This window comes from Pipistrellus hanaki, assembly GCF_964339955.1.
Source record: "Pipistrellus hanaki genome assembly, chromosome: 5".
Lineage (NCBI taxonomy): Eukaryota > Metazoa > Chordata > Mammalia > Chiroptera > Vespertilionidae > Pipistrellus > Pipistrellus hanaki.
In genome coordinates this window covers 79,603,580-79,615,832 of record NC_140507.1, presented here as the reverse complement: position 1 = coordinate 79,615,832, position 12,253 = coordinate 79,603,580, and the positions used below count along the sequence as shown (strand labels likewise).

The following is a 12,253-nucleotide window of genomic DNA, read 5'->3' as shown; positions in this document are numbered from 1 at the left end:
AGTTGATTTGGGCGATCCCCAAAAAAAAACAAACAAGGGGAAGTGGGGAAGTGACAAGTGAGGGAAGGTAGTTAGTAAAGAATAAGTTTGTCAAGAAAGTAACCCCCATGGGCCACCAGGGCTCGGTGCCACGAGGCACCTCAGAGGGACACGCATCTCAGAGTCAACCCACTAACCCACTCAGTCCCATCGTCATGGCTGAGAGCCCTCCCGGGGCTTGAAAGCTCACGCTCGCGGTCCACACAGCGGGATGGGCCCCTGCTGCTGGGGAAAGCCCTCGCACCCAGGGGCTGGCTGCCGGAAGTCAGGCCACTGCACCCAGGAATGGGCCCAGAGGATATGGGCAGGCCCTGGCACCCTCTGCCATCCTGGCTGAGACAGGATGTGACCACGGGCTACCCAGCTACAACACTGCCCGCTCTGAACCAACACGCTCTCTGAAACAGAAACACCTCAGGCTCCGTGTCAGATGCATCTGAACTCAAATCCACCCTCAGCCACTGTGTGACCTTGGGCAAGCCCCTTAACCTCTCTGAGCCCCAAAGGTGACGTCTATAATATAGGGCAGATCTGTCCTTCATGCACAGGCTGTGAGAATTAGGGGAGAGCTCAGATCCAAAGGGGCCTAACCCAGGGCCTGGCCAGTGGGAAGGCCCAGCAATTTACAGAATGAGTAAGTGAACAATGACTCCTCTCTGGCGCCTAGGTCTCCTTCTCTATCAGGATCAGCCTTGAGACTGTTCACACCCTTGAGACTGGCCTCACCCAGGTCTCATGGCCTGGGGGGAGGCGGCTGGGTCACGAGGTCAAGGCTGGACCTCAGAACCCGCCCTCGTCAACTGCCCAGGGTGCCAGGGCCTGGCTATCACCTATAGGACCACCATCCAAACCAGAGGAGTAAGGGCATTGGAGATTCGGTGTGAAAGATGAATAGAAGTTCATGTAACAGAAAATTATATTCTGGGCAGAGGGCACAGTTTCAACAAAGGCCATGAACGGGGGGAAGTGGGAGTCTTGCTACAGGAATAGGAAGTCATTCCACGGGGTGGGAGGGGGTTGGTGGGACAGGTGAGAGGGTGGGAGTTGGAGTAGAAAGGGCCTTGAACACCTTCAGACAGCAGTGGAAGCCACGGAGAGTGTGTGAGCAGGGGAGGGGCACGGTGGACTCAAGCATCCTTCTAAGACAGGATGGGGGGTGGACTGAAGAAGTGAGACTGGAGCAGAGGCCCAGGAGGAGGAGGACCATGTTCAACAGCGGAGCAGGAGGCCTGAGCAGAGGTGAGGATGGAAGAGAGGGATGGGATTCAAGCCAAACAGGCAAAACCTGATGAGTGCTGGCTCCGGGGGGAGGAGGGGGAGAGATAATCCCAAAACATAAACTAAATAAATGTTCTTTTCCTATTGAGTGGAAATGCATATCCCACTTCCTTTTCTGAGACACTCCCTCTGAGCAGAATCTAAAATATTTCTAGATATTTCTGTCCCATCAGGACCCAGAAGTTGAGCTCACACATCCACTACTGTGCCAAGCCTGCCCCAGAGATGACTGCAGAAATCATCAAAAAAAAATCCCATGAGGCTGTTAGGCATGATCACAGTCCTTGCAATACAGACAGGGAAACTGAGGTCTGGAGGGTGAAGGAGCTTGCTCAAGGTCACACAGGCAGTGGCTGGTAGATGAGGGCATCAGGTCCATAATACCTCTCCCGAGCTCTCTTCCACACTCAGCGTGGGACCTCAGAGCCCTCGGGAGTCTGGTTTTCTCTCCCCTGGCCTGCGACGCCCTTCTAGAAAAGTCCGGCCTTTCTTATCCAGAAAATAGAGGTAGCCGAGGAAGAGAGCTGAGAGCAGTTGTGTTGAAGCCAGATAGCTGGGTTTGAACTCCAGCTCTGCCACTCACAAGCTGTGTGACCTAGAGCCAGTCACTTAAGCTCTCTGAGCCTCAGTCACTTAAGCTCTCTGAGACTCAGTACTATGAGGATAGTAACGGGACCTACCTCATAGGATTGTCCAGAAGACTAAAGGAGTCAACATTTATAAATCGCCTGGTATAATACTTAGCACATACATGTGAGCATTAAGAAAGAAATGAAATGAAATGCAAGGAAATGGTTGGCGCCATGACCTAGGACTACAGCATTAAACGGAGATAAAGTATGGAGCCAAATTGGGATTGGGGATGGAGCAACAAAATTTGCAGGACCATGCCCCCTCATCCCCCACCTGGGTCCTAGGAACTGATGAACTTCACAGGCATTGGTATTTGTATTCTGAATATTATATCTTACTAGAGGCTCGGTGCACAAAATTCGTGCATGGAGGAGGAAGTGGGCGAGGGATGGGTGCCTCAGCCCAGCCTGCACCCTCTCCAATCTGGGACCCCTCTGGGGATGTCCAATGGGATCAGGCCTAAACTGGCAGTCAGACATCCCTCTCGCAATTCAGGACTGCTGGCTCCCAACAGCTCACCTGCTGGCCAGCCTGATCACCCCTAACCACTTCTGCCTGCCAGCCTGATCACCCCCTAACCACTCCCATGCCAGCCTGATCAATGCCTAACTACTCCCCTGCTGGCCCAGTAGCCCCCAACTGCCCTCCCCTGCCAGTCTGGTTGCCCCTAACTGCTCTCCCCTGCAGGCCCGGTCCCCCCCCCCCGCAACTGCTTTCCCATGCCAGCCTGGTCACCCCTAACTGCCCTCCCCTGCTGGCCTGATTACCCCCAAATACCTTCCCCTGCCAGCCTGATTGCCCCCAACAGCCCTCCCTTGCTGGCCTGATCACCCCCAACTACCCTTCCCTGCCAAACTGATTGCCCACAAATACCCTACTCTGCAGGCCATCTTGCGGTGGCCATCTTTGATCACATGGGGGTGGCTATTGTGTGTGAGGGCATGAGGGTCAATTTTCATATTACCTCTTTATTACATAGGACTATATCATAAAAATATCATATATCATATGAAGGGTCAGCAATAGCCTGGAATTACAGAGAAAACTTTGCAGTAAGCTCTGCCCCATCCCAGCCATGTGACCTTGGGCAAACTGCTTGCCCTTTCTGAGCCTCAGTCTCACATCCTGGCTACAACCAGTTTCTTGGGATCTGCCCAGCCCTGACCACCCAGCCCGCACGCACCATGCCCAGGTGGCCCAGCAGCCAGTTGCGCCGGGGCGGCTGGGGGAAGCAGCGCAGCCGGCGGCAGGTGACGTAGAACTGCCAGCAGAGCCGCAGAAACCGCAGCAGCAGGTGGAAGATGAAGAAGAGCAGGGAGAGCAGGAGTGCGGACACAGCATACAAGCGGAAGGCGGTCTTCTCCAGTCCCAGGAGGCGCAGCAGATGTTCCGTGATGGGCAGCATCCTGGGGGGATACAGCGGGGAGGGGTCAGTGCAGATGGAAACCGCCCTCCAGCCACCCATATGCCATATGCACAGGCGTGGTGATCTGTGGAGTCAAGCATGGTGCGCCTGGCACACAGTAGGTGCGCAATACAGGCGAGTTCCAGATGCCAGGAGTACGTATCTCTCCTGCCCTCGGCAGCGGTCTCCACCGGCTGGCCAGATGGATGCACCAGTGCCCCACCACATGCCCTCAGCCTTGACTTTGCAGGACATCCCTCCTGACCTCTCCGCCCCCGCGGCTGGCCAGAATGCTGGAAAAATAAGACAAGCCCTGCCCCCCAAAGCAGCTCTCATCAACAAGGGTGAGTGTAGCAGAGACCGGTTTGGCTCAATGGATAGAGCGTCGGCTTGGGGACTGAAGGGTCCCGGGTTCGATTCCGGTCAAGGGCATGTACCTTGGTTGCGGGCATATCCCCAGTAGAGGGTGTGCAAGAGGCAGCTGATCGATGACTCTCTCTCATCGATGTTTCTAACTCTCTATCTCTCTCCCTTCCTCTCTGTACAAAATCAATAAAAATATATTAAAAAAAAAAAAAAAAAAAAAAAAAAAAAAAAAAAAAAACAAGGGTGAGTGTGGCTAGACAAAGACTCCAGCGCCTTCTCGCCTTGGGTGCAATGACTCGGAGGTGTGGGTTCCTCATGCACCCGCAATGGGATTAAACTCCAGCTGGCCACAATAGAAAGTGTCCCTATGAAATGCCCCACTTCCTTCTTTCTTCTCCTCCTCCTTCCCCTTCACCTCCTCCCTCTTTGAATTGAGGTGTCACATGTCATAGAAGGAACCATCGTAAAGTTCACAGTTCAGTGGCACCTAGAACATTCACCCTGTTGTGCAACCATCACCTCTACCTCGTCCCGAAATGTCTTCATCACCCCGAAAGGAAACCCCGTCCCCATGAGCAGCCACACCCTATCCCCCTCCCCACACCCTAAGGCCCCTGGCAACCACGAATCTACTCGTTGTCTTTGTGCATCTACCTGTCCTGGACATTTCCTATCCATGGAGTCATACCACTGGCGACCTTCCCTGTTTGGCTTCTTTGCCTCGGCATGATGTTCTCGAGGTTCATCCACGTTGTGACATGTGCCGGTGCTTTATTTCTTCTGCTGAGTGACATTCCATTGTAAGGACATATCATAATTTGTTTATTCATTCATCCGATGATGGACACCTTAGATGTCTCCACCTTTTGCCTATTGGGACATGGGCTGCTATGCATGTGTGGACATGTATTTGTTTGAGTCCCTGTTTTCAATTATTTCGGGTTCACATCCTTCTTGCCCACCGGCTTTTTCTGGGATCACTTCCCAGATAAACGGCTTGCACTCAAGTCCCTGATCTAGGGTCAGCTTCTGAAGGAACCAACCGAATCATGATGGGTGGGTAACAATGATAATAACTCGGTGACCAGATAGGGTGCCCTCACTGCACGCTGTGCACCACACTCAGGGGTGTGCATGCCCTGTCTCATGGAATCTTAAATCTTAAATCCCTCCCTTAGAGGGAGGCATCATCATTCCCTCCATTTTCTTTTCTTTAAAAAACAAAGCATGTGTTACTGATTTCAGAGAGAGGGAGAGGGAGAAAGAGATAGAAACATGAATGATGAGAGAAAGAATCATTGATCGGCTGCCTCCTCCACACCCCACACTGGGAACTGAGCCTGAAACCCAAGCGTGTGCCCTGACCCAGATCGAACTGTGACCTCCTGGTTCATGGGTCAATGCTCAACCACTGAGCTACACCAGCCAGGCTCATTGTCTCTATTTTCCAGGCAACTAAAGGCCAGTTGCCCCAGCTCAAGGGAGACAAGAGCTGGCCCCAGAAGACCCCACCAGAGATCAACCTCAATCACCTTCACAGGGAGAGCCCATTGAGCTCAGACAATGCCAAGGAGATTTCTGGGAGGGTGGATCCTGTCCTCACCTCTTCTTTCTACCCAGTCCTAGCAGACAAGAATTCCCTCTCTGCTCCTACTTCCTCCGGCCACACAGATGAAGAAAGCCTGCCCTTTAGGTCCCCACCTCAGCCTCATTCCCCCACCCACTCCAGCAGGGGGAGCCCCCTGGTGCTCAGATTCACAGGCTCTTCCACCTGCTGATGTCCGGCCATATCAACCGTGCAGAAAACATGAAGTTTCTATTGGTCACTGCTTCCTGGGAAAAGACCTGGTAGATCATCACCAGATTCAGAGAGGCCCACTGGGATGGTCTGACTTAAAATGAAGATGGCATGAACGCTTATTAGGATGGCTACTATCCAAAACAGAAAATAACCAGTGCTGGCAAAGATGCAGAGGAACCAAAATGTACGTGTATTGCCAGTGGGAAGGTAAAATGGTACAGCCAGGTGGTGGGAAATAGTGTGGAGGTTCCTCAAAGGAATGAAATGGGATTGCCATGTGCTCCAGCAATCGCATTTCCGGGTGGATCTCTAAAAGGAGTAAAAGCAGGGGCTCAGATATGTGTGCTTTCAGGTCCACAGGAGCCATATTCATAACGGCCAAAAGACGGAAGCAGCCCAAGTGTCCACAGAAGGATGAATGGATAAACAAAATGGGCTCCAACATCTACAAACAGCTTATACAACTAAATAAAAGGAAGATGAATGATCCAATTAAAAAATGGGCAATGGACCTAAATAGAATATTTTCAAAAGAAGACAGAAGGAAGGCCAAAAGGCACATGAAAACATGCTCAAAGTCACTAATTATCCGAGAGATGCAAATCAAAACAACAATGCGGTACCATCTCACACCTGTCAGAATGGCCAACATCAACAAATCAACAAACGACAAGTGTTGGCGAGGTTGTGGAGAAAAAGGAACCCTCGTGCACTGCTGGTGGGAATGTAGACTGGTGCAACCACTGTGGAGAACAGTATGGAGTTTCCTCAAAAAACTGAAAATGGAACTCCCATTTGACCCAGTAATCCCACTCCTAGGAATATATCCCAAGAAACTAGAAACACCAATCAGAAAGGATATATGCACCCCTATGTTCATAGCAGCACAGTCTACAATAGCTAGAATCTGGAAACAGCCTAGGTGCCCGTCAGCAGATGATTGGATCAAAAAACTTTGGTACATCTACACAATGGAATACTATGCTGCCATAAAAAAGAAGGAATTCTCATCATTTGCAGCAACCTGGATAGAACTAGAGAACATCATGCTGAGTGAAATAAGCCTGTCAATGAAAGAGAAATACCACATGGCCTCACTCATTTATGAATATTAAAAAACATTATAAACTGACAAACCAAAAGATAGATATAGAGACAGTAAAGCAACAAGTAGACTGTAAAATTACAGCGGGGAGAGTAGGGAGATCTGGGGGAGATAAGAGATCAACCAAAGGACTTGTATACATGCATATAAGTACAACAAATGGACACAAAACTCTGGGGAGGGAGGGTATGTATGGGGGGGGGCAATGTTAAAATATGTACACAGATAATAATTTAATAAAAAAAATTAAAAAAAAATGGGGTGCATCTCTACAATGGAATATCACTCAACCCTGAAAAGTCAATTCTGACACGTATTACAACATGAATGAACCTCGAGGACATGGTGCTAACTGAAACAAGCCGGTCACAGCAAAAGCAGATACTGTGAGGCCCACTCCCATGAGGTCCTGAGAGAAATCACAGTCCTAGAGAGGGAAAGTAGAAGGGTGGGTGCCAGGGGCTGGGTCGGGGGTGTTAGGGGGTGGGAGTGGAAGGGAGAGGCAGGGGAGGAGGGGGGGAGTTAATATTTCATGGGAACAGAGTTTTAGTCTGGGAAGATGACAAGGTTCTGGAGATAAATGATTGCACAGTAATATGAATGTACTTAATGGCACTGTACTGTACCCTTAAAATGGTTAAGATAGTAAATGTTATGTGTATTTTACCACAATTTAAACTTTTTAAAAAAATATATTTTATTGAGTTTTTACCGAGAGGAAGAGAGAGGGATAGAAAGCTAGAAACATTGATGAAAGAGAAACATTGATCAGCTGCCTCTTGCACACTCCCCACTGGGGATGTGCCTGAAACCAAGGTATATGCCCTTGACTGGAATCGAACCCGGGACCTCTCAGTCCCCAGGCCAACGCTCTATCCACTGAGCCAAACCGGTTTCAGCAATTTAAACTTTAAAAAAAAAAAAAAATGCAGACTGCCTGGTATAGGGGCTCTGCCCCATAAAAGATCCAGGTAGGGGAGGGGTGGGGTGTAGACAACCCCCCAAAACAAAGCACAGAGAGCTCCAAGTCACAAGCCCCAGGCGGAGCGATCGGGCTGCCTTTTGCTGCCTCTCGAACGGGCAGCTCCAGGCCACATGCTTGGCAGGAAGCAGCTATGGGGATTATTTCTTTACCAATTTAACGGTGGATAATGACTCTCCCAGCGATGCCAAGAAGCCAGGGAGCGAGGACTACGGAGCCTTGTGACCTTCTCGGAACGCTAGCCCTTCCCAAGCGCCCTGCATGCACTCCTCCAGCATTCGGCTGGCAAATCATTTTGGAGCCCCTGCTCTGTGTGTGACTCTGTTCTGGGCACCGAGGAGATAAAGGTGAGGCAAAGAAATATAAAAAGTGTTTTGGCTCTGGCCGATTTGGCTCAGTGGACTGAAGGGTTCCAGGTTTGATTCCCGTCAAGGGCATGCACCTTGGTTACGAGGCAGCTGATCGATGTTTCCCTCTCATTGATGTTTCTGGCTCTCTATCCCCTCTCCCTTCCCCTCTGTAAGAAATCAATAAAAATATTTTTTTTAAGTGTTTTGAGGACCCACGTGAAGTTTCTCAGGGTGGCTGCCTCTGGAAGGGGCCTGGGAGAACCGGGGGCAGGAGTGCCAGGCAGACAACTTTCCCTCTTCGTTCTCAGGGACTTTGATTTTCTAAACCACATGTGTCAAACACAAGGCCCGCGGGCCAAATCCAGCCCGCCAGGCCTTGCAATGTGGCCCGCACCGCGCTGTCATCACTGCACTCCGCTGTCAGTTTATGACATTGTCAGTTTATGACTGTTCAGTAAACCATTCGGCCCGCGATTTAGGCTGGATTTTAGATTTTGGCCCCTTCTCTGATTGAGTTCGACACCCCTATTCTAAACCATGAGCACCTATTGCCCATTCAAAAACGTTAATAGCAGGACATTGTAGGGAGTTGAAAGGTTGTGTTGGAACGCTAGACTTCTTATGTATTCTGTAAATCTAAAACGTCTCTTAAAAAATAAAGTCTAGCCCTAGCCGGTTTGGCTCCATGGAGAGAGCGTCGGCCTGTGGACTGAAGGCTCCCAGGTTTGATTCCCGTCAAGGGCATTTACCTTGGTTACGGGCACATCCCCAGGAGGGGGTGTGCAGGAGGCAGCTGATGGATGTTTCTCTCTCATCGATGTTTCTAGCTCTCTATCCCTCTCCCTTCCTCTCTGTAAAAATATCAATAAAATATATTTTAAATAAATAAATAAAGTCTAGCCGAAACCGGTTTGGCTCAGTGGACTCAAGGGTCCCAGTTTCCATTCCGGTCAAGGGCATGTACCTTGGTTGCGGGTACATCCCCAGTCAGGGGGTGTGAAGGAGGCAGCCCTGTTTCTAACTCTCTATTCCTCTCCCTTCCTCTCTGTAAAAAATCAATAAAATATGTGTGTGTTTTTTAAGTCTATTTCAAAATTAAATAGTCGAAATTAAGGAAAATATGAATTAAGATGCTTCCATTGGCGGGAGGAGCATGTTGGGGGTTGCCGGCAGGTTTCCCTCTCTTGATCTGGGTCTGGTGACATGTGTAATTGCAATTTGAGAAAATTCCTGAATAGCCCAGTTCTGGAATGTGCACTCTCCTAAATGTTCATTACGCTTCAACTTAAAAGAAAACAAAATGAAAAGTTGTTCGGTTTTGACTCAAACCAGCCTAGGCTCAAAATCATGACTCTGCTCATCCCCCACAAAGCAGCCTCGAGTGAGTCGAGTCCCCACTCTCAGCGTCCACTTACCAATCTGGAAAATGGGTTGCAGCTAGCAGGACCTCCCCGTGAAGGCTGTTTAGGACACTTCAGTGAGGTGAGGCTTAGCGGGGAGCATGCAAAAGCTCAGCCACTGTCCTTATCCCGGCTGTTCCTATTTTTCCAGAAGTGAGAGAAACTCCCACATCGGGTGCTGTGGGAGGCTGGCATACCCACTCCCCTCTGCACCAGCCCTCACGCTCATCCCAGACCCAGGCAGGGCACCCACAGCCCTGCCCTGGCACAGGCAGCCCCGCCTGTCCTGCTGAGGCCCCACGTTATCTGGAGATGGAGGTGCCGGTGGCTCCAAGGCCCACGCCCATGGAGCTCTGGTTTGTCAGGTTGGCCCAGCCGCCAGTCGAGGACTTGTCCTACAAGGTGTGTGGGCTCCCAGGAAGGAATCCAGGACAGAGACCCTGCCGGAAGCATCTCTCTGCCTCTCCTTGAAGCACAGGCGCTGGGGCCGGCCGGCAGCCTGGCAGCCAAGCGCGTGACACTGGCCCCACTACCCCACACCCAGGCTGACTCATGGCACCCCTGTGACCCCCTCTTTGCCAAAGGGCTGCCCCACCCAAGACTCTTACGCTCCCAAAGTGCCAGGCCCCAGAAGGCCTGACGGAGAGAGCTCACTCCCCAGTTCCTGAGGTTCTGAGAAAGAACTTCAGGGGCAGTTCTGAGCGCAAGGTCCAGGGGACAAACTGGCATGGGGAGAGAGAAGGGGGGAGTCTCGAGGCAGCTTTGGGCACCCTATGGGAGAGCTTGGGCAGAAGAAGAAGTTTTAAAGCCACCAGTGGTAATCTAGATCATCCCAGGCCTGCAATGGTCTGTGAGCACCATCCGGAGCAACTGTGGCCACAGTGTGAGACTCAGAATTCTATAAACCTCTGCTGTGTGACCTCAGGCGAGTGTCTGTACCACTCTGAACCTCGGTTTCCTCCCCAGGACCCTATTACCTACTCAGTGAAGCTATTACGACAACCCAGCATTTTTAATGCACTCAGCTTGGTGCCTGGCACACAGGACGCCCTTGATCAAACCTCTCATGGCTGTACCCGGCCACCTGACATTCGCAGAGCGGGGCCCGATGCTCGCCGGAGGGGAGAGAGAGGGTCCCATTTTGTGAATGACTCCCGTGTCATCCAAGCCCCTCTGCAGGTACCTACTCAGGTCACCACCGGCTGCCAGGCTGAGCTAAGGTTACCACTTAGAAACCCAAGCCGGGCTACACGGACAGAGAGGCCGGGGCCATTGGAAAGTGCCCAGGATGTTGGGGTCACCCAAGGCTGGTTTGTTCAAATCCCAGCTCGCCCCGTGCCGCTCTGTCTCCCTCCCGCCTTCAGCCTGATGCTCCCCAGATGGTGGGCCTCGGCCGGCCACCTTGCATGGTCCGGGAGCAGCTAGCTACCACCCGGTGCAAGGGGCGAGAGGCTGGGGGGGTGAGGGAAGAGAGAAGGGGGCACCGGAGCGCATACCCTCACCAGCATCCAACCAACGTCAGCTGGGATCCACTGCAGGACCTCACACACCCTCACAGCTGCCTCTGGGGCCCAGCAGGGCACCCCGTTTTCACCCAGGGGCACCCAGCGGTGCTGTGCCTGCTATGGGTGGTTGGTGAGTCTGTTGGCCGGGACACACAGCCTCCTTTTTAAGACAACGAAATCCCACTGATGCCAATCAGCGCTCAGGAGGCGGCACAGGGCAGAGCGTGAGTCGGTCTGAGACACCCTGATTGGGGGGGCAGACTGGGGTGCGCCTTCTTGAGGCCCCTGCCCACCGCGGACACCCAGAAAGGATGCACCCCGGGCTCCCGAAGGGCACAGAAAAGTCTGCGCTGTCAAAAGTAGCTACCGTCTGGGACACCCAATAACCCACCCACCCACCCACCCTTGCCCAGCACCCCCAACCTCAGTGTCCCAGACCCGCCTCTCTGTCCTGAGCCCCGGGATCCGCCGCGCAGACCCCGCACCCCTCGGGTTCCGGCGCAGGGCGCGATCGGGTTAGGCGCGCCCCCAAACCCCCTTCCGCCGGCACTCACCCCTCGGGTCTTGGCCTCGGGCCCTCGATCCGGAATCGCCGGCGTCGCCACCTCGGTTCTGCCCGCGCCGTCCCGCGCCGGCCCTTTAACTCCGCCCGCCGCCCGCCGGCCCGCCCCGCCCGCCCCCGGCTCCCGGCTCCCGGCTTCGGGGCGGGGACCTGGGCGCGCCCCGGGGAGAGACTGGGAACTGGAGAGACCGAGTCTGGGAGGGAGGGCGCAGGGCCTGAGCTGGAGAGGTGAGAGACAGGGAGAAAGACGCAGAGAGACAGCGAAAGAGACCAAGACTGGGACACCCCGAAACCACAAACGCTCAGGCCCCTTGCCCCCTGCTTCTGCCTGGCTCCTTCTCCTCCCATCCTTCCCCAACAGTCACCCTGCTCCCATCCCAGCACTCCACGTGGCCCCCACTTCAGGGCCTGCTCCCTAAGTCAGCACCCCTGGTCCCCAGAAGCCCCCAGGAGCCTCCTCTGTGGCCACCAGGAATCCCCGAGTCCACCCACCTTTGGGAGCCAGCGACCTTGGGGCCAACCTCCTCCCCTGGGCCCTGCAGCTCTCCTCCCTCCAAGAAAGCCTCTGGCCTCAGCCAGCAGCACCAGACTCTGGGCTCGCTCCTCCCGTCCCACCCTCGGAGGCCAGCCACCTTGACCCTCCCTTGATCCTATTGTCTTTGGCCAGCCCGTCTGCTGCAGGTGTGTCTGGTCGGAGTCAGCCCCACCTCCGGATACCATTCTTGGGTCAGTGGGTGGGTGGGTGGCTGACCTGGGCCAGTGGGCAGGCAGCTGGCCTCGGACTCTCCTCGGGGGCCCAGCAAACCAAGTCCCAGGAAATATGTGTC

At 53.1% G+C, this 12,253-nt stretch overlaps 1 protein-coding gene across 1 annotated transcript in view; it reads right to left on the bottom strand.

The window, feature by feature from the left end:
• The window catches only part of CYP4F22 (cytochrome P450 family 4 subfamily F member 22), a 31,335-nt gene extending 19,822 nt beyond the window's left edge, over positions 1-11,513 (bottom strand). The window contains exons 1-2 of the mRNA XM_084885965.1: positions 11,419-11,513; positions 3,134-3,356 (exon numbers count right to left, since the gene is read on the bottom strand). Of these exons, the coding sequence (XP_084742091.1) occupies positions 3,134-3,355 (222 nt within the window). The 5' untranslated portion in view covers position 3,356; positions 11,419-11,513. The remainder of the gene's footprint in view (positions 1-3,133; positions 3,357-11,418) is intronic.
• Between the last annotated feature and the right edge of the window lie 740 nt (positions 11,514-12,253).